Below are 21030 nucleotides of genomic sequence, written 5' to 3' on the forward strand. Positions count from 1 at the left end.
GAGGAGCGAGGAGCTTGTCACTTTGGGGGGGGGGCGTGAGGCCAGGTCGGAAGAGCTGACTGATGTCCTGTGACGTGTAGCTCGCAGAATTTAGTATCGGTGAGGTGGATGTCATGGAACAATGGCCCAAATCCAAAACCAAAACGCAGCAGGCTCAAAGACTAAAAAAGAAATGTGTAGTTATAATTTAAAAAAAAAAATCTACCTTATTTTGAGTAAAGCATATACTTACTGTAAAACATGAAACAGCTGTGAGTTGTAATAGAAATAGGTGCCTAAAATATACCCACAATGACTGTTAGAGGCATCCCTGACAAACGTGAGACAAATATGGTATTAATTGTGGGCTTGTCCCCACTGTCGTACAGCTGTACCCTTTGTGACTCACCACTAGCCAAAGTTGGGGATTTTGTGGTTGTTGTTTTGTTTTTTTGTACTGGGATTGTGCTTTTGAGGCAAGCAATGGAACCACTGAGCTAAATTCCAGACCCCATGCGGATTTTTATTTGCTGATCTTTATTTTCTAGTTTGTATTAAGAAATGATATTAATTTTATCCCCAAATTAATTTGTAATTATAAATTGTTGTTTTCAGACAAAATTCTTTCCTTCTCCTGGTTAAATCCTCTCAAAGGAAGAGAACCAGAACCAGATCTAGAGGATGGGGTTTGAATTCCTGGTCAGCCACGCACTTGTTGACACTGGCATTTTACAGGCTTTTGCCTGTGAACAGCAATAACAACTCATATTTGCAGAGGGCTTTAGCTCTGGCAAAGCACTTTGATCCCCATTACCTCATGAGGTAGGTTGTGTTGAACATTCCAGAACACCAAGGCCTTTCCTGAGAAGGATGCATCTACAGTCTTATGCAAATGACCTTTGGTTTTTTCTTTTAAAGATGTTTCCTTAAGAAAAGGTATTGCCACATGCTGTGCTGGCGCGGACCCTGAGGTTTTGTCTTCCCCTTCATCTGAGCATCATAGCAGGCTGAAAGTGCCCTCTTGTTTCAGATCGGGCAGTACATCATGTCCCTGCCCCTGAATCTCGAGCCATTTGTGACTCAGGAGGACTCTGCCTTGGAGCTGGCCTTGCGTGCTGGGAAGCTACCGTTTCCTCCTGAGCAAGGTGAGAGCAGGCAGTGGTGACAGTGGGACAGCGGGCGCCAGGAGCAGCTCGGGGGCTTCCGACACCCCTGCCCCTCAACACATGTGTCTCCGCAAACTCCACTGAAGCAGCTGTTGGAATATTCGGTGGGAGTCTGGGCAGGGCCTGCGGTGTCCTGACGCTACTATGCTGTGTGCAGAGCCCTCCTGGGAGCTATGCGGAGCCCCAAGAGACCCCCAGGCCACAGCTCCTCCAGGCCATTGCTCACAGAAGGGCCCCCCAGCGCTCAGCTCTCCGCTCCCTGACCCTGACGTGCAGTGCCATCCCATGAGAGCAGTTTTGCTCCAGGTCAGAAATCGACTCTTTGGCATAAAAGCAGCATTTATTTTCCACATGCCTCTGGCTATAGCTTACTTCTAACTCCACAGACTCCTCAATCTCTAAATTAACAAGGCAAAATTACAAATAAATTTAAATTCTTCCTTTTTAAAAATTACTTGGGCCAGACAGATTTCAACAGGAACCACATACTTGTTGATCAAAAGTTATCTTAATTCTTCGGTTTTTGTTTTTTGCTTTGTACCAGGGATCGAACTTGGGTCCTTGCACTTGTAAGGCAGTCGGTGGAACCACTGAGCGAAATCCCCAGCCCAAAAGTTCTTAATTCTTAACACTGGGCATTATAGGTTCCTCCTTGACCCTTCTTGCTAGGTTGTACAAAGAAAAAAAAAAATCAACTTGCTTTGTAGATTTAGCAGTTCCTAGGGAGTTACCACACTGACAAAAAAAAAAAATCACTTCAGCACGTTAAATATAAGCATGCTAAAAGATATCCTGTGTAAATGCAAATAAAAAGGAAGCAGGATGACTGCATTACTGTAAGATGAAGTCACTTCAAATCAAAGATAGCAAGTGGGACCAAAGTGATTCTTTTATGTTGCTGAAATACAGATCCCACAGTGAGCCTATAACTGTTACTATGTCAGGTAACACCGCACTAGAATATAAAAAGAGCAGCTGTCAGACAGTGTGACAGGAATTTGATAGAGCCACATTACCTTGGAGAAAACTCTTCTTTTTGGCTTTAACAGATCAAAAAATTAATGAGGATGAAAGAGGAATTGAGCTGAGTGGTGTGTCATGTGTCTGTGGTCCCTCCTACTCATCAGGAAGCTGAGGCGGGAGGATTGCTTGGACCCAGGAGTTCTAGACTGCCCTGAGCAACATGGAGGGAGGGCGAGACGGAGGGAGGGAGAGAGGGAGAGAGGGAGAGAGAGGCTCTCTGAGCAGGATAATCAGTGTGCTCAATTTAATCAACACATCAGACTTTTATCCCACAGGGAAGAGACATTGTTGTCAAATGCCCATAAATCATCTGCAGAAATGTTATTAACAAGCTGGGCATGGAGGTGCTTTCCTGTAATCACAGCACTCAGGAGGCTGAGGCAGCTGGTGCTACATAGTGAGTTTAAGGCCAGACTGAATTATAGAGTGAGACCCTGTCACAAAAAACCCAAAAACTGAAAACCCAAAATGTCACAGACAAAACTTCTAAGTTTCATAAGCTTATAAACATGAAGGACACGCATATGATTGTGTAAAATGAGAAGTACTTACAGTTTAGACTTTAACGTGTGAAACTCAATAAGTTACTTTTCTCCCTGCCACCCAGAGTCAGAGGGGAAGGGTTTATGAGGCTTACAGTCCATAGAGGTTCAGTCTGTGGTCAGCTGGCTTTGAGTCAGGGACGACAAACAGGCAGGGCAGAGCAGGAACAACATGGTGCATACAAGGCAGCAAAGGCAACGAGGGACCTTGACAGGGGCTCCCTGCCCCTTTTATCTTATTCAGACCACTTAGGGCGGGCAGCACTCACACCCTTAACCCTACTTAGTGCCCTTGAGCCTAGCATTGCATCGTGAATCAATTCCAGCTTCACACACTCTACATCCAGCCTGTGACCACATGAGGCTTTGGGGAACATCAAGATCCAAACCATAACAGTAAGCCTAAGTATGAGTGAATATTAGTATAATCTTAGGAGTAAGGAAGGGGAGACCTTTTATTTTTATTTATTTATTTTGAGACAGGTTCTCACCATGTGGTTCAGGCTGGCCTTGAACTCACTGTGCAGCGAGGCTGGTCTCAAACTCATGATCCTCCTGCCTCAGCCTCCTAAGTGCTAGGATTTCAGGCATCCACCACCACACCTTGGGAGACCTTTTAAAATGAAAAGAGAAACTGTAGAGGATGTTGAAGAGTACATGATAAATTGGAAGAAATAGCAACATTTATGACCAATGACTTTATAAAAGGTTTTACATATCAGTTTTTTTAAAAAGATTGGGGCTGGGGGTTTAGCCCAGTGTCGCCATGCCTGTCTTGCGAGCACAAGATCCTGAGTTCAATCCCAGTACCGAAACAAAGGGCAATAAAGGGTAAATACCCCACAGAAAAATAAATAAATAACACGAAGGCATTCACATAACCTAAAAAACACACGAAGATCTGGTTAACTTCATTATCTTCAAATAACCACATGCAAGAATGGGGCATAGTACTTTGTACATGACAGTTAGCCGCCTGTATATGTGGATTCTACATGTGAGGATTCAACCAACATGTATTTTTTTCTTGCCTTGATTCTCTAAGCAAAACTACAACTGTGTACACAGCTTTGCAGTGGCCTAGGTCCTGCAGATGCTCTACAGCCGACTCAGTGGAAGCGGGTATGTGTAGGTTACATGCAGTACCAAGTTTTTCGTGTAAGGTACTCGAGGGCCTCAGGAGTCTGGGACCTGTGGCTGGTCCTGGAGCCAGCTGTGCACAGATGCTGGGGACGCTGCATTTATAATAAAGTGATTGGAGTTAATGTTGGGTAACAAGGAAGGAAGCAGTTTAAATTGTACCGTTTGAATTTCTGGGTTGCTCTTTGACGTAAGTCAAAGGCCTTAATGAGATGCATACCTTTTAGGTCAGGAGTTGTGCTAGATGCTTATGCTAATAAAGTGATTACAGGTATGAATCTATAAAAGCCATAAATTGAAAAGTGAGAAACTGTGAATATTGTTTTATTAGCACATCCAATAGTGAAATGCTGTGCAGCCATGACAGTATTATAAAAGAGTATTTAATCACTTGGAAAGATGTTCTCAGCACATTCAATGTGAAGATCGGTTATATAGTGGTATATGTGGTGATTCCATTTTAAAAGCTACTGTAAATACAAATGCAGGAAGAGGAACCCAGCGCAAGGCGACCCACCCCTGTGAGTCGGCCTGTCCACTTTGGAAACAGCTGTCATCTCCAGGGGCAGGTGATGCGCTTCCTGTCCTGCAGCCCATCGGATTCTATTCCTGGGCACAGACCCTAGAACCTCTTCACACGTGTCCCCGTGCACCTAGAAGGATCTTCATAGTGGCCTCGTAATGGTCCCAATCTGGAAGCTACCAAACGTCGACAATGACGTGGGTGTATCCTTTGTCGTATGGCGATACAGAGAAATAGTATTTAGTATGGAAAAGGAACAGATTGTGGCAACACAGTGACGTGGATAAACCTCACGGTCCTGCCAGTTAGAGAAAGGAGACGGGAAGGATCCACATAGGCCGAGCTGGATGGGTCCGTGTGTGGCACAGGCGGTGGGTGGGGTGGGAGGAGGGCATGAGGCCGACTGGTGCCTGTAGGGGTATGTGGGGCTCCTGGGCACTGGCAGGAGGCGCCGGGGGGTTTCGTCGTGGCCATGGGCTTTATTCTCCCATATATATATATGTACAATGTACAGTATCTTATGATTTCAATGAGCAAAAGAATGAAAGACAGGGCCCTGTGATGGAGAGTAAATTGGTAAAGCTTTATCTTTATAGGAGTTGAGTTAAACCCACCCCTTGGATGCAGCAGCTCCTCTCTTTTGTCCGATCTGGGGAAACCCGCATTTTTGTGCCCACAGAGGTGCATATGAGGCTCACTGCTGTGTTCATAACGGCGGGCACTTCAGCACAGCGCTCTAGTTCTTACTTGGGGAGTAGCATCTTGTGATGTCCCCATCGTTTATAAATTTTCTTTATAAGGAATGAGAACTATTTGTACTTAAAATTATCTGCAAAAACACTGTTAAGAAAATAACGTACAGGGCTGGGAATTTAGCTCAGTGGTTCTGCCGCCTGCCTTGCAGGTGCAAGGATCCGAGTTCGATCTCCCGTACCAAAAAAAAAAAGAAAGAAAATAAAGTACAGGACCAGGGATTTAGCTCAGTGGTGCCATGCCTGCTTCACAAGCAAAAGGTCTTGAGTTTGATCCTTGGCAAAAAAAAAAAAAAAGAAAAGAAAAGAAAAGAAAAGAAGGTATAAAATAATACATAGTAATTTCTGTGCTTTGAAAACCCCCATCTTGTGCATTACATATTCATGTCAAAGCACCGAGACAGATCTGTCTGGGAGAGCACATACCCGCAGGGGTGAGGCCACTCTTGGCAGGGAGGGACAGAGGCTTGAAGGACTTCTACTTTTACTCACTAAATTTCAGTACTGCCTGCATTTTTTTACAAGAATGTATTTTTCTATCATGTATAAGAAATACACAGGCCAGGCGTGGTGGCACACACCTGTAATCCTAGCTGTCGGGAGGCTGAGGCAGGAGGATCGCTGTGAGTTGAGACCAGCCTGGGTTACATAGTGAGTTCCAGGTCAGTCTCAACTGCATAGTGAGACCCTGTCTCAAAAAACAAAAAAAACAAATAAAAAATACACATACACCAAAATGTTGGTAATCAATATCAAAGGGCTATGAGGTTATATGACTGACTTTTATTTTCATCTATTTACTAATGTGATTTTTTTTATTTATGGAAATTTTTAGGGATCAAACCAGGCCCTTGTTCAGGTGAATCACACATCTGCCTCTGAGCTACACCCCCAGTTCCTTAATACGCTTTTTATGTTCAGCAGTTTTTCCCCTTAGGAATTTAATACAAATAGTATAATCCAGCCTCAAGAACAGCTTCTTGTCTTTATATTCCCCTCACTTTTTTTGCTGGAGCAATTAAATCAAATCTCAGATGTCACATCATCTCACCCATAACTGCTTTATATGTCCCTCATTGGTAATGATTAAATGCTGGCTCAGATGCGGTGGAAAGCAGCTCGTGACACTCTGTATACCGTCTTCTGCCTCATATCAGGAAGAACACAGTGTCCTGTGTTCCACTAAAATATATATGGGTACATTGAGCACGTAATTGTTTGTCCTCACGAGTGCCTTTGCTCACTCACTTAGCAGAGCTTACTAATTGTTTACTGTGTGCTCGGCACCGGGTTGGGCTGTGTTAGGATGGCCTAACCACAAAGCGAATCTCAAAAATGCTCAAACACATAACAGTACCAACAACAGCCAATCTGGGTATGTCTTTTTCTTTCCCCTCGTCTCGAAATTTTGGTACGGCAATTTTTAGCATGCAGAAGATCGGAAAGACTTGTACAGTAAGCATCCACATGCAATCAGGTAATTTCTAGCATTTGAACTTTGCAGGTTATAAGAGCCAGATGGTGTGTGGCCAATAGGAGCTTTTTGGCTCAAGCTTTTTCTAAGGGATGCAGTGGAGGTTGAAACCCTTTGCAAGTCCTTTGCCCAGTTCTTAAACTTCAGAAGTTAAATTATTGCAGACGTCTGTCAGCCTGTGTTTCTGTGTCATGCCCACACACACATATGCACACACAAACTGCGTCGTATCACAGCCACTGGTAGGAAACTCACAGCCTTGTCCTCATCATGGTCTTCTCCAGTGCTGGTACCAAGTGCTGGCTGCTGTGGGGCAGGAGATCTGAGAAGCAGGAGTCAGCTCTGGGCGGAGGTGGAAGGTGCAGCCGGGGTGGGTGCCGAGCGTGCAGAGGCTGTGGAGCCCCACTCACGTTCATGTGTGGGTGTGGGTGGTGTGGACTGCTCACACAGGAAGTGCCCACACTGCGGGGAGCTGGCCCTGCCAGGCTGCCTCGGGCTCCCTCGCGATGGCTGTGGTCAGACTGTTCCTCCAGCCATGGGCAGAAGCTGAGGTCGGTGCCAGCAGATGTGACTCCATCATCTGTTTCTGGAGTCTCCTCCCCATGGAGACCAGATTGTGTGTGGACGTCCGCCCAGGCACGTTTGTGCGCACAGCCCCTGTTGAGGTCAGGCGGCCCAGAGGAGTGCTCTAACCTGATTTTCTCTTCCAGGGGATGAGCCACCTGAGCTGGACAACATGGCCGACCACTGGCTGGGATCCATCGCCAGGGCCACCATGCAGACCTACTGCGATGTGATTCTCCAGATCCCCGAGCTGACCCCGCACTCCACCAAGCAGCTGGCCACGGACATCGGTGGGTGCCCAGTGCCAGGTGGGGGGCAGTGCTGTAGCTGCTGTTCCCCCTTGGCCTCTAGGAATGTACCTCAGTGTCTCCTCTCACCATCAACTCTGGGTCTGGCCATGAGGCTGGTTAAAAATGCAGATTCTCCAGGCCCCATCCCTGGGATCTGATCTCATCAGCCCAGGTGTGTGTTGGCCATTGCTGAGGGGGATTTGGATTTGGATAGCTGCTGAGGACTGCGGGAGGTCAGCGAGCTAGCTGCAATGAGGGAGCAAGCTTTGCTTGGCCTGCTGCACCGTGGTTACAGATAATTACAAACTGCTGTTTATTAAGCGCTTCCTGAGTACCAGACATGCCCGGCACTGAACCAGGCCCTCGCATCCGCTACCTTGTGCAATCCCATGAGGGAGGTGCTCTTGTGTAACAGGCCAGTAGAGGGCTGCTGTAGGTCTCCGTCAGCGTCCAGCCGGTCCGCCGTCAGAGGCCATGTCCTGCATCCCCCTTTGACCACGTGCTTCAAGTCCTCACCGCTCAGAGCCTGGGGATGCTGCTGGTAGGTGGCAGAGGACTCCCCGGGCTCTTGCTATCTTGCCGTTGTTTTGCTTGTCCTGAGCCCAGGCTGCTCAGAGTGGTCAAGAGGAAGGGTGGAAGGGGCCTTGAAGGTCAGTTCCCCGAGGACCAGCCATCGTGTTCACCTGCGTGGCAGCAGGCTGAACCGGCAAACTCCCGGTCGTTTTGCAGCAGACGAGTTGGAAATGAGGGGGCCTTGCAGGTTCCAGAGTGGCTCGACTGCCAGGCCCTGCTCCTTTCATAGTCAGCTCTCAGGGGTTGCCAGAGGAGCAGCCGGAGTTTTACCCGTTTCTCTGGGCCCAGCATTAAGAGAAGAGGAAATGAGGAAACTCAGATGTCAGATTCCGTTAGCGTAGGAAGGAGCGTGTGGCGGAGAACCAGCCGGAGGTGGGAGTGGAGTACGATTCAGGACAGCCCCTAGATTTCTGTTGTGAGTTATTTCTAGGCCCCACCCCGGTGATCTCTAGATGCATTTGCTCACACATTGAGCTTTGGCTGTGAAGCTGTCTGGATGTAAGACAGTGGAGAGGGATGGGGTCTGCAGCAGTGCACTCTGGAAGACTTAAATTAAGCATTAACGTGAAAACAGAACACACTGTTGTCCAAACAAAAAATGTCATGGTGGCCCAGGTCTTCCCGTTTACAGCGTCTCACTTAGGCCAAGTGGAGCTCACAGGGTTGCGGGTAACCTGGTGAAGGAGCGGGCGCCTTCCTTCTGTGCCTCTCCCCGGAAATCAGCTCACCCTGAGTTGGAGGGAATCGGCTAGCACACTGCTGCCTGCAGGGCTGGCCCTGAGTCAAGCCTCAGAGCGGACACAAGGAAGACCAGGCCTTCTCCGAGCCCCAGAAAGTAGCAGGGGACATCTGGGCAGTGCCTCCTTCCAGTCCTTCAGAGCAGGATGAGGGAAGGAGCTGGAAATGTGTGGAGGGTCTGGGTTGTGTCAGCCGGGATGGAGGATCGATACCCAGTTATCGATCACCTCTGACACAGCAAGTTGCGTTCGTGTCCTCTGCCCCACCTCTCCTCCCCACCTGTGCCACTTGCTGGGTCCTAACTGCATCAGCAGGTGGGCTGAAGACTCACGCGTGGAAGGGTCCTCCCTGGCTGTCTGGGTTTTCCTCCCTCCTGCAGTGCTGACCACTATCCTGGTGTGCAGACCCCCGGGCCGCCTTACAGAGCGACGGACCCCGCAGTCCTCGCGATGTTCTCCTGACTTGGTCTGCGGGGGGCTCAGAGTCTGCCTGGAGCTGGTCCCCCCGGGGTTGTCTGGGAGCAGAACCTGCGTCATACTAGGCCTTGCTGCCCTCGCCATCGCTGTACGGATCCAGCGGGAAGGTTGTGGTAGCTGCTCACACAAGCCTGTGTGTGCTGGTGAGGGGTGTGGTGTTGGTTCTAGTCAGTGCTTTAGTGAGTGAGAATTCCTGGACTCAGCCAGGCTCGCAGGCCAGGCTGAGGCGGCTGGAAAAGCCCTCTGAACGAAGGCCTGTCTGCTGGGGGCAGCACTGCGGCCCAGGATTTGGGGACTTAGAGGGCTGCCCTCTTTCCCACTCAAGGACGCCTTTGGGGCTCCACCCAGCAGGCATCTGAGCCGAGTGTCCTCCCCACCCCGCAGATTACCTGATCAACGTGGTGGATGCCCTGGGCCTGCAGCCGTCCCGCACACTCCAGAGCATCGTGACGCTCTTGAAGGCCAAGCCTGAGGGTTACAGGCAGCTCAGCAAAGGCCTGCCACGACGCCTCGCCACCACGGTGGCCGCGATGCGGGGTGTGAATTACTGACCGAGAAGAGCGTCGGGGCTGGCGTCCTGCAGCCACGGCCGCTCCATCTCAGCAGCTGCCAGCCACTCGGCACAGCTTGCTCCAGAAAGACTTGGTGTTTTGTGTGATCACAGCAAAGTTATAAACAAGAGGCATATTACTCAGTAGAAAGGACTTTTCAGGTGACAAAAACTTTCAGGATCTCATCCTGAAAGTGGAATTAATAAACGTGGAAATGAAAGGCTGTTTCTTCCCTTCCCTGAATATTTGAGTGCTTCCCACATGCTGCCACACAGTACTGAGTGACTGGGGCATCACCGTGAGGGACAACACAGGAGGGAGAACAGGTGTAGGGGAGCAGGCTGGCGTGACTCTGGTACATGGGCAAGGGCTTGGTGAGTAAGTGCCCCAGACCCGAAGGGTGAGGCTTCCAGCCAGGAAGTAGGGCAGACCAGGCTCCGAAGGATGTCCATAGTCAGCCAGGACTGCTGCAGAGGATGGAGAAATGGAGGGAGGGAGGAAGGTGGGAAAGGAAGTGGCCAGATCATACAGGCCTTGCAGGCCATGGTAAGCATTTGGGCTTTTACTTCTCCATTTAAAAAATTTATGGGGTGACAGGCATGGTGGTGCGTGCCTATAATCCCAGCATTCTGGGAGGCTGAGGCAGGACGATCACAAATTCAAGCCCCAGTCTGAGCAATTTAGTGATTTAGTGAGACCCTATCTCCAAATAAAAAATGTGCTAGGGATGTAGCTCGATGTGAAGGCCCTGGGTTCAGTCCCAAGTAATACAAACAAAAGCAAACCATGGGATGATCGGAATTTTTTCCATTTTTTCTCAGTATCTTCCTTCTGTTAAGATTATTTCTGGCTTATCAGTAATGGAGAATACTGTCATTTGAGTAACAAGCAAACAGGAATTAATTTTTCTCAGTAATGAAAAGCTGAAGGGCAGGGATGCCAGGAACTGGTTTAGTGGCAGAGGCAGGAGCATGACCAGCCTGTGGTACTGCCTCTTCCAGTACTACAGTACTGCGGTACTGCTGTGCCTCCTCAGCATAGGTGACTTTACAACTGCAGGTGCTGCACCTGTGTTTAGGGAAAAACGTAGGGAGGGGATATGAGGCAGCAACACTGTCCCAGGGGTCCCCTCTGACCTCTAGGCTACACCATTTCTCAGTCAGGAGGTTCAACCCCCAGCTGCAAGGGAAGCTGGAAAAGTGAGGAACAGGACCAGCTTCAACCAGCTCCTCAGCCTGGCCCTGCTGGGCCCAACAACTCACTGTTGCACAGCTTCAGTGTGCCTAGCTTCTGCCACCAGACAGCAGTATGCAGACAGCAGTATCCAGACCCTGCCTGAGGGACAAATTTACCGCAGTCTGGGAAACATTGGTTTAGGCCAATCAGGATTTAGTGCCTGGGCTGGGTCGATTGTTGCCTTGAACAAAACTTGTTTTTTTAGCAAGGGAGAGGGGGAAAACCACAGCATCTGTCACTGGGGCTATCGACTGAAACTGAGCTTTTCTACATTCCCGGAACCTTGCTGAACTCACGAAAGCCTCAGCACAGTCACAAAAGACAGAGATTCAACTCCAGTTGTCAAGGCTTTGGAACTTCCTGTGGTCCCTCAGTTACCACATGGCAAGAGGGTTTTGGAAGGAGCCTGGTGGCTGTGGCATCCACACTCTTAGCCCAGTGACCGCGTCCTCCTTCACGCACCATGTGGGAGTATGCAGCGGGACCTGATCCTGAAGTCAGCCTGCCATGCCAACCCTCTGGAGTGCCACTGCTGTACGCTACCAGGCTGCCAGAGCTGCGGGCCCACTGGGTCTGGCTTGCATCCTTGGAGCACACTTGGCCCTGACATGGGGTCAGTGGCAAGTCCATGCCGAGGAAGAGACTTCAGACTGTTCTCATAGAGTTAAGCCTGGAGCAAGTGAGAGCCAGAAACCTAGAAGGTGACAGGTGCTGCTAAAAAGTAGAAACTCTGTGGTGGCCTTGTTCTGCTGTTGTGAGAACCACTAGGCTTTGGAGAGAACTGGCGTGGGCTGGATTAGAGGGTTCACCACCCCCCCAGCTGAATGATCTCAGAAAAGTCACTTTGCTTCTTTGTGCTCCATTTCCTAATCGGGAAACCAGGGGTCAAATGTCACCCGACTCAGGGTTCTTCGAAGAGCCATCGAGATACAATGAGAAGTTCATGGTCAACGTTTGCTTCCTATCCCACAGCACCTGCTGCCCAGCTTCCCTTTTGGACTCGGGGTAAGTATTAGAGAATTACTTCTCCCCTCCAGGTTCGGGGAGAGGGCTACTGGGATGCTTGATTTAGCATTGGCCTTTAGACATGAGATCACTGTCCCATGGCCTGGCCCTCAGTTCCCCCAAGAGCAAGGATGGCAAACCGATGTCCACTGCCAGCCCTTCTCTGGCCTCACACATCACAGGCAACTCCAAAATGTCTCTGAGCAGAACCTTTTCCAGGCGTCTGTTTACTCCCTCCCTAGATCACCCAGAGCTGGCCCATCAGCCACACCCACCCCCACCGCAGTGACCAGTTCAAGACCAGCATGTTGCCCCAGAGGATCCAGAGGAACCCTCTGCACGTTCCCTGGGGTCCTTCAGGGAAGCTTTCTTCCCTTTGTCGCTGAGCAGAGGGAGAGGGCCTGCATCCAGGGATGTAGAGAGCAGTGCGTGGAGAGGACCAATTTCAGGGTACAGAAAGTCAGACACATCCTGGTCTAGGGGAAGCCTGCATGCAGCCATGCTGGGCCTCCCAGGATTTTACTACAAGTTCTAACAAATTCCCTTTGCAGCTTAATCTGGCTCCGCTTGAAGTGTGACCATGACCGGGGGCTGCAGCAGGGGTGGATAATAACTACTGTGTGGCCTGCTCCGTAGAGCAGGTTCTGGAGGCCGAGGTGGAGAGGCTGGCCTCCAGTGACAGTCTTCCTGCTGCATTGTGACATGGTGCCGACATCACACCGCGAGACACAGTGAGTGTGCCAACCCAGGTCTCTTCCTCTTCTCAAAAAACTGCCAGTTGAGCCGGGCATGGTGGCGCACGCCTATAATCCCAGCACTTGGGAGGCTGAGGCAGGAGGATCGCTGTGAGTTCGAGAGCAGCCTGGGCTTCATAGTGAGTGCCAGGTCAGTTTCAACTAGAGACCTTGTGTCAAAAAAAAAAAAAAAAAAAAGCTGCCAGTGCCATCCACCTCCGACTGTAATCCCAGTTACTCCCCAAGACACAACCTTTAACGTGTGCTCAGGGGAGTTGGTGCGAAGGTTGTGGGTTGTTGTTAAACTGATTAACGTGCTCAGGGGTTAAGTTTCAAGATGGATTTTGGGGACCTTCAAATCACTGCAGTCACGAGAATAGTGACCTTGGATACCTTACTTCTCCTCTTTAAGCCTCCATTCACTTTACCTATAAAATGAGGTGATCCTGTTTCTCCCTGGTTATGGGGAAGGAGTGAAATAGGACTTGGAAAGCACTTGGCATGGGGCCTAGCGCACGGTGGCACTTGGTACAGCATGTTTAATACCAACCACAGATGGTGGTGAGTGTGAGACATCTACCACTGCTAATGCTAGACGTGGTAGAGTGGTAGAGATGGGAACCGGCTTCCCTTGGGCCCTCCCTTCTCGGCGCCCAGCCACGCTGCCTTAGACCAGACGGCCACAGACTCTGTGTCACCGCCTACGGCTGCCTCTGTGGATACCTGATGTGTGGGAGACCAGCTTCGTCTTTCAGACCAAGCAGATCAGCGCATCTGCACCAGCTGGCCGAGGACCTGGATCTAGAGCTCCTCCAAAATTGGGGTTCTGCTAGTGGGCAGCAGGGTGCTGCGCAGCTCAGCTCTGCACTGCTAGATCTCATTGTTGGGGAGCAGCTCCCCGATTTCTTGCTGAGGAGCCAGTGTTTTACCATGTTTGACAATGAAAAATCCAGGACACTCAGTTAAATTTAAATTTCAGAAAAAACAACAGGCTTATTATTAGTGTATCTCAAATGTTGCATGGATTATATCTGTACAATGATTTCTATCTATCTGAAATTCAAGATTAACTGACCAGCTTGAATTTGATCTGACAACCCCAAGAGCCATACATGCCCCTGCCTACCTCAGTCCTGTGAGTCTGCTGGGGCCAAAGTAGCTCCAGGTCTGGGCAGATGGGTTGAGGTCTGACCAACCTGGGCAGCCTCTCCAGCTGGCCCTGCTGATTGTGTCACAGAAAGGCATGTGACCCAGTTGGGGGCCAATGAGTGTTGGCAGTATCAGAGGGAGGCCAGTTATTTGAGCTCCTTGAGATTATTTTGCTTAAGCCACTTGAGCCCCCTCTGTCCTTGCTACCCAAAGACGCAGGTTGAGTGGCAGCCCCTGCTGCAGAAGCAGCTTGAAAGGTTCTGTAAAGATCTTGAGAGATTTGTCCCTCAGCCTGCCTGAGAGACCTCTGCCCTCAGGCCAGTGTGAATATCTTTCCAGCCCCAGTTAAGTGTCCACCGTCCAAGTAGGAACAAAGCTCCACTCAGCGTTTTCTGCTTTTATTTTCCAGACAAAGTGTGTGTCCCTGGTAAGCCTCTCACCCGATGCCTCCTCTGTTCTTTACCGCAGTGCCCTCACTACCGTTTCCCCCACAGCCCGGCCAGGCCAAGCAGGGGCCACAGCAAAGGGCCTGCCTGCTCCTGACCCTGACCCTGGCCGGTGCCTCAGGGGCTCTGGAGCCTGAGGGTATCGCAGGCCGCAAGGCAGGACAGGTGGTGGGCAGGGGCCAGGTGAGCACCCGGTTCCCACATCTGTGCCGGCACTGTGACTCGCAGAGACACCAGCCCTGGGACGGCCAGGTTCCGCTGCCACTCAGTGGAGGGAATGGGCATTGACCTCGGACACCTGGGCCCCAGCTCTTTGGAAAGGGCGCTGTAGGAAGAGGCCTCTGCTGTGGTGTGGACTTGGCTTCAAGTTCCTGCTGCCTGGGGTAAGCGAGGAGGGGGTCTAGACAGCATCGCCTTCGCTGTCTGACTCCGCGGTGTCCAGCGGCTGCAGACGCAGGGAGTCGTAGTTGGGTGGTGGGGTGCCGGGGATGGGCGGGGCCTCCTCGGCAGGGTAGCTCTTGGCCCGGGGGCTGTGGGCGGTACTGTCAGGCTGGAAGCCAAGGTTGGTGTGGGCCTCCACCAGCTCAGCCACGGTCGGGGGCGGGCCAGGGTAGGGAGCCCGGGCTCTCTTCTGCCGCAGGCCCTTGGAGAAGGCCACCAACTTGATGATGGTGATCCACACGAAGTCAATGATGATCTCCCCAAATTCGATGAGGCACAGCACTGAGCCCCCCATCCAGAAACCAAACTGGCCGCCCAGATTTGAGAGCAGCCAGACAATCTGTGGAGAAGCAGGGCTGAGGGCCTGGCTGGGGTAGGGGTGGCAGATTCCTGCCCCTAGCCCAGCCCTGGGGGGTCGCGATGCAGTGGGCTGAGGGTGGGAAGGGAGACTGGCAATGCCTTAGGGACCTCCCTAAAGTCTGAGTCTGGGCCTCCCAGACTCACATTATTGGCTGCTGATTCCTCAATGGTGCGGTAGTTGAATTCTTGAAAGTAGATATTGAGCTTGACAATCCCCTTCCTGCAGGAGGCAGCAAGGAGGACTGAGGCTGTAGCGCCGTCTCCTCGGGGCACACACAGCCCTGCCCTCCTCCTCCCTCCTGGTCAGATCCAGGAGAAAGCTTAGCGAGGGACACCCGGGGAGCACCAGGGAGCAAAGGCAGCCAGGGGGACTCGGGGTCCTGCAGGAGGAGCACGTCTAGCTGTCCCTCCAGCAGTCCCCACCCATCCACTGTGCCTCGACTGTCCATCCTTCTGCTCTCCCGTCTGCGCTGCCATCCTAGGAGTGGTGTGTGTGTCTCCTTCCCGCCACTGAAGTGCCCAGCGCCCATCCTGTAGACCCCTTTTCCACCCCATTTCTACCTTTTGCCTAAGAAGGCTCTGGCCCGAGGGCCCCAGAGATCAGCTCTGAGCTGGGGCGAAGCTCAGTGGTAGGGGACTTGCCCAGCATGCTCAACATGCCGGTTCCATCCCCAGTACTGGAAACAAATCTGAATTCCTCTCCCCAGGCCTCGGGTGGCCCAGTCCTATGCAGTGACTCTGCAACATGCTAAAATCCGGTATAGACATCCTGGTACCTGGGGCAGAACAGGGTGAATAAGTGGGGGTCCCTTCACACCTGGGGGTCCTCAGCAAAGCTTTGATGTCTCACATTTCTAGGATTTTGCCCAAGCTATGTCTTCTGCCTGGACGTCTTTGTCTCTTCTTATTTATTTGCTTCTCCAAGTCCCTACACAGACCTCCCTTTCTGTCAGGCACACTAAGGCCCCCCTCTCCACAAGGAGAGGAGGCCTGTGCAGACCCTTATTCCTACATCCCTTTTTACATCTACCCCTCTCCAGACTTCTGGCGGTGTGGACCTTGTTTCCTGTATGTGTGTGCTTACTGTATGTGAGTGTTGGGTGGATGGGTGGTGGCAGTGTGGGTGGATGGGTGGGTGACAGATGGAAGGGCATCGCCTCCTTCTGGACCCTGAATCCCATTGGCTGCCTTTGCTCCCTCTGGCTCCCAGGGCTTCTGGCTCCTCCCCTTTCTGCTTGCCCAGCCCTTCCCACCCTCCAGGCTCACCTGCTCAAGGTGATATTGCTGCTGTGGTCTCGCTCTTGAGACAGGACATGGAAAATCCAGTCCTAGAACCCAAGAAAGTGGCTGAAGAAAATGGTGCCTACACCTTCCCTCCCAGGCATGGCCCCTGCCACCCATGGGGAAGCAGAGCACAGTGCAGCACCTCCCAGAGCCCTGGAGGACGGCAGGCTGGGACAGGGTGCAAGGGGAGCGTCACGGTGGGAGCTGTGTTAGTGGGAGGAGAACTCGGGCCTCCAGCCTCTTTCCCTGAGGCCCAGTTGTCTTGTCACCAGCTGGCTTCCTCTCAGGCCCACGCACTTGTGTTCCCTCTGCCCACAATCCTCCCTGGCTCTGCCCACAGCAGGCCCAGCCTCTGGGTCTCAACTTACTTGTTGCCTTTTTAAAAGGATTTCCCTGACCCCCCGAGTGGCTTCCCTGTTACTCTCTGCCATCGTCCTGTCTACTTCCTTCATAACCACGGCCACACTTTGAAATTATCTTATTCCTACATGTGTACAAGGGGTGGTCAAACGAACAAACAAATGACGGGATAAATGTGGAGTGGGGAAGATTCTGAGGGTGGTGAGTGGCAGTGTACCTTTTATTGTAATAAAGTTTTTAAAATTTTAAACACTGACGGTATTTTTCCATCACACCTCATCTACTGTCTGTCTGCGGTGCCATGTCTGTCTCCTGCACTGCTGCGTCCCTGACACGGGGCCTGGTGGGGTATTAGGGGCAGAACAGGAAGGGAGAGCGGGAGGGAGGGGTGGCCTCTCCCGGGCCCAGCGCTGCCCTCGGCTCAGAAGGGCCAGCAGCGTGGGCCCTGCACTCACCTCCGAGGCCTCAGAAGGCCAGTCGGCCATGGAGATGGTCATCTTGTACTGGGTGTCACTGTGGGAGAGAAGGCGGCCCTGTCGCTGTCCGGCCACCACTGTGCCCCCGTGCCCACCCCCAGCGCCGCACTCACTTGCAGGACTGCTTGCACATGTTGATACACGTCTCTCTCTGGGCCACACTCATGCGCAGGTCGAAGTAGCAGTAGGCTGGGCAGAGGGGAGGACACGCTCAGGGGCTGGGGCCATTCCAGGCTCTGCGCCTCTGCCTGGCTCCCTGGCCCGGGATGGGACAAGAGAGTCCCCCGAGCTCTCTAGTCGTGGGCAATCACTGCTCTCCAGCCCACCCGACCCCAGCCATTTCGCCCCATTGCAGCCTGGACATGGACCCGCTCTGGGTCAGAGCAGCTGTCTCTCCGCACACCCTCCCTGCCCTGCCCAGCAGGGACGAGGGGATGGGGGCTGAAAGGGAAAGTCCCTCCCTATTCCCTGTGGGTCGCGCAGGCCTGAAGAGGCAGAAGGGCCTCTCGCTGAGGACAGCCCCCCGGGCTCCAGGCCTGGGCTCCAGCTCAGTGTGACGCCAGGGGCCTTGTCTTCTTGTGATTCCAAGTGTGCAGAGTCTGCCACCGTGACTGTGGGGAATCACGATGACCCCCCATCTGCCCTCCAGGCCCAGCACCCTGCAGAGAGATTCCACGAGCCTGTGCAGACCCGCACACAGGTTCTGAGCTCAGGGGTGTGGCCTTGCATGTGCATTCACATGGACATACATGTGCGCACAAGCACACGCAGACCCATGCCGCCACAGAGCACTCCTAGGCACTCAGGTGCAAACACAGACGTGCCTTTCACACGTGCATTAGAAGCCAGGGGTGTACACATGCACGTGCACTCACCAGCAACCACATCCCAAGGCACACGTGTTCATGTGGTGCACAGACACGTGCCCATGAGGCCCGATTTACGCCCACACCCACATCCTCAAACCGCGCTGCATGGAGTTGAGAGAGGAGACAAGCTTGCGAGGGGTCACAGGAAGGACTGCAGGTGGCACAGGGCACCGAGCTCCCCTCAGCCCCGTGTGGAAGGGCAGGGACCCCACTCACCCCAGTCGGGGAAGTCCTGGTTGTTGCAGTATCTCTCCCCGGGGGGCAGTGGGTACAAGTAGTGGCCACAGCCGCAGCTACGGATCATATGGTCTTGGAAGCAGGAGTGAAGACAGGCCTGGGGTGGCGGAGAGAACAGAGGCGGGCAGTGATGTTTCCGTGCCAGGCCCCGGACCCTGCAGAGGGACTCGGGGCAGACCCCAGCAGCCCAGGTCCCCCATCTAGAGTGGGGCCCCCCGGATGGCGTGGCCAGGGATGGCTTTTCCCAGACAGTAAATCTAATGCCAGAGGGGCCAGCACCCTCCTGAGCTCTCTGCATCCAAGGACCCAGGAAGGTGGCCTGAGCTCTGTCCTTCTGGAGGGACGCCCAGGGACAGGAGAAAGTGACCTCCTTTGACTGCTCGGGGATGATGGTGGGAGTGACCAGCCTGCTGATCTATGGCACACGCCCTGTTCGGGGGAGGGAGGACAAAGGGAACCACAGCCGGAACTGGGTGTGAGGCATCCCGCTCACTAGGGCCCAACACAGGGTTTTCAGGTAACTGCATCCCGGTCTCAGTCCACTCAGGGACCAACTATGTGTCCTGGGCAACTTATTAATGTCCAAGCCTCAGTTTACTCGTGGTGGGAAGGTGCGCACTTCACCTGCCTGCGGAGGTGGGTGACTGAGAGCAGCAGCAGGCGCTTGGGAAGCAGCCCTTCTCCACCTGTCCCTCGGCCCCAAGTCCTGACTGTGGGCTCCTCTGGGCCTCTGCTCCACCCCTCCTACACCCCCCAAGCCTCATCTCCCTGCTCCTCCTGCTGGCTCCTTCCCAGGCTAACTTGGGCTGTCTTGCTCTTCCCTCTGAGGGGTCCATGGCGTGCCCGCAGGCAGGAGATTGGGGCGGGCTGGGCGATGCAATGCATGGTGTGAGGAGTCAGGACCGGGGCCACAGCAGGAGCGCTGCCTGGGGCAAGTGTCTCTCACTCACCGGGAAAGCAGGTGTTGGCATCCCCAGCCCTGTGACTTTGGCTGGGGGGCCCAGGCTGCCCCTGGGGGTATGGGCAGTGGCCTGAGCTCCTGACAAGGCCTGGGTCATTGCTACTTCCCCAGGAGAAACAAAGCTGGTTTTCTAGGAATACAACCTCCAGGGTGGGCCTCCTTCGCCATGTTTCCCACCTCCCTGTGTCTCCAGTGGCATGGCAGCTCCCCAGAGATCTCGGGGGGCAGAAAGATGACCCTGAGACAGGAGGGGGCCAGAGCAGCCAGGTGGTGCGTGCTGGGACAGCTGGGCGGGTGGGCAGCTGGCAAGAGGCTCAGTTTCCTGTGACCAAGGCACAAGGGCAACTGTGCCAAGTGCAGGCACCAGACTGCCTTCGACTTGCCTCAGTTTCCTCACCTGCCAGTGTGGCCTGGGCTGGGAGGAAAGTTTTAGCAAGTGATCATTTCTGTCATCTTTGGAATGACTCACTCTGCCTTCTCTGTGAGGCGGGGTTTGAGTGTAGACAGCTCTGGGCTGACCTGGAGATCAGGACATGAGGGAAGCCTCCAGCGACAACAGCAGAGGCTGAGGCAGATCGGGAGGGGGCTTCCCGGGAGATCGATGAGGCTCAAGACTGGGGTCTGCAGGTCACAACTGCCTCATTCTCAAGCGGCATGGAGAACAGCACCTACAACCTAGGTTGCTTCAGGGACTAGGTGAGGCGAGGTATGTAAGGTGCCCACAGCCGCCTGCTCTGATGAGCACATTATTTCTCCACCGGGGCGGGGAGTGAAGGGTTCAAACGGTGATGCGATTTGTGCACACCCTCAGCGCAGAATCTCACACACATTGAGTGCTCCGTAACCGCAGCCGTTGTTCTGGGTTTCTTCTTGGGAGACCCCAGGGTGAGACCTCATGTCATCCTTGGTGTCCCCAGGTGGGAAAAAGAGGGGGCCTTGGTGAGAACCTAGGAACTGTACCGGATCTGCAGACCTGGGGGGCCCTGTGGCCACCTAGAAAAATCCAGCACATGCTCTGCAAATGGGAAGGGGAACCAGAGATGGAGAGAGGGCAAAGGGGAAAAAGAGCAGTAAAAAAACTATGACCTGGGGGCCATGGGTTTAGCTCAGTGGCCCCGCCACCTGCCAGGCAAGCGCAAGGTCCTGAGTTCAATCCCCTGTACCACAAACAGACTATGGTGCGCTGTGTTCCATACATGTGCCACTCCCCCAGAAGGGAGGCAATCACGGAGTGCAGATATGTACTAATACATGTTAAAAACCCGGCTCTCCCGGAGCCTGCAGTCTGGACCCGAGATGTGGCAGGGTCTCGGGTCCCCTGGCCTCCCACCTGGATAGAGTACGTGGTGTTGTAGTCGCTGTACAGGTTTCTGACGGCTACATCAGAGCCATTCATGGTGCATGGGCTGTAGGGTTCGCCCATGCGCCGCAGCTTGTCCTGTGGGGAGAGGTTACACATGGGGACCCCTGGGCGCCAGGGAAGCCCTCCGTCCTCGATCCCATCAGGCCCTGGGAACAGGGGGTGATGTAAGGGGAGGGGACTGTGGGCCCACAGGTGCCTGAGGGCTCAGCTTGCCCCACAGTGAGGCCACCAGCTTGGTTTGCATCCAGGCAGAAGGGCCGGGAAATGGGGTGGGACCCTTCACTCTAGGCCGAGGGAGGTTGCCCTGCGGCAGATGGG

At 53.0% G+C, this 21030-nt stretch overlaps 2 protein-coding genes across 8 annotated transcripts in view; one reads left to right on the forward strand and one right to left on the reverse strand.

The window, feature by feature from the left end:
• Positions 1 to 10417, forward strand: part of Cog7 (component of oligomeric golgi complex 7) — a 60014-nt gene extending 49597 nt beyond the window's left edge. The window contains exons 15-19 of one of the 6 annotated variants that reach the window (XR_780129.2): positions 1010 to 1124; positions 7310 to 7453; positions 7869 to 7994; positions 9144 to 9328; positions 9625 to 9705. Coding sequence is in view for 1 of the 6 variants with exons in the window: in XM_010623459.3 (XP_010621761.1) it covers positions 1010 to 1124; positions 7310 to 7453; positions 9625 to 9791 (426 nt within the window). In the remaining 5 variants the exon portion in view is untranslated. The other 5 variants (XR_780128.2, XR_780132.3, XM_010623459.3 and 2 more) reach the window with 5 other exon arrangements.
• Positions 10418 to 14351: 3934 nt separating this feature from the next.
• Scnn1b (sodium channel epithelial 1 subunit beta) overlaps positions 14352 to 21030 on the reverse strand; it is a 55223-nt gene continuing 48544 nt past the window's right edge. For both annotated transcript variants that reach the window (XM_010623457.3, XM_010623458.3), the window contains exons 7-13: positions 20680 to 20787; positions 18368 to 18485; positions 17396 to 17471; positions 17262 to 17319; positions 16429 to 16490; positions 15307 to 15382; positions 14352 to 15142 (exon numbers count right to left, since the gene is read on the reverse strand). In XM_010623457.3, the coding sequence (XP_010621759.1) occupies positions 14762 to 15142; positions 15307 to 15382; positions 16429 to 16490; positions 17262 to 17319; positions 17396 to 17471; positions 18368 to 18485; positions 20680 to 20787 (879 nt within the window). In that variant the 3' untranslated portion in view covers positions 14352 to 14761. The remainder of the gene's footprint in view (positions 15143 to 15306; positions 15383 to 16428; positions 16491 to 17261; positions 17320 to 17395; positions 17472 to 18367; positions 18486 to 20679; positions 20788 to 21030) is intronic.

The sequence above is a fragment of the Fukomys damarensis genome, unplaced genomic scaffold, assembly GCF_012274545.1.
Source record: "Fukomys damarensis isolate Sample0158 unplaced genomic scaffold, DMR_v1.0_HiC HiC_scaffold_34, whole genome shotgun sequence".
In the NCBI taxonomy this organism is placed as follows: domain Eukaryota; kingdom Metazoa; phylum Chordata; class Mammalia; order Rodentia; family Bathyergidae; genus Fukomys; species Fukomys damarensis.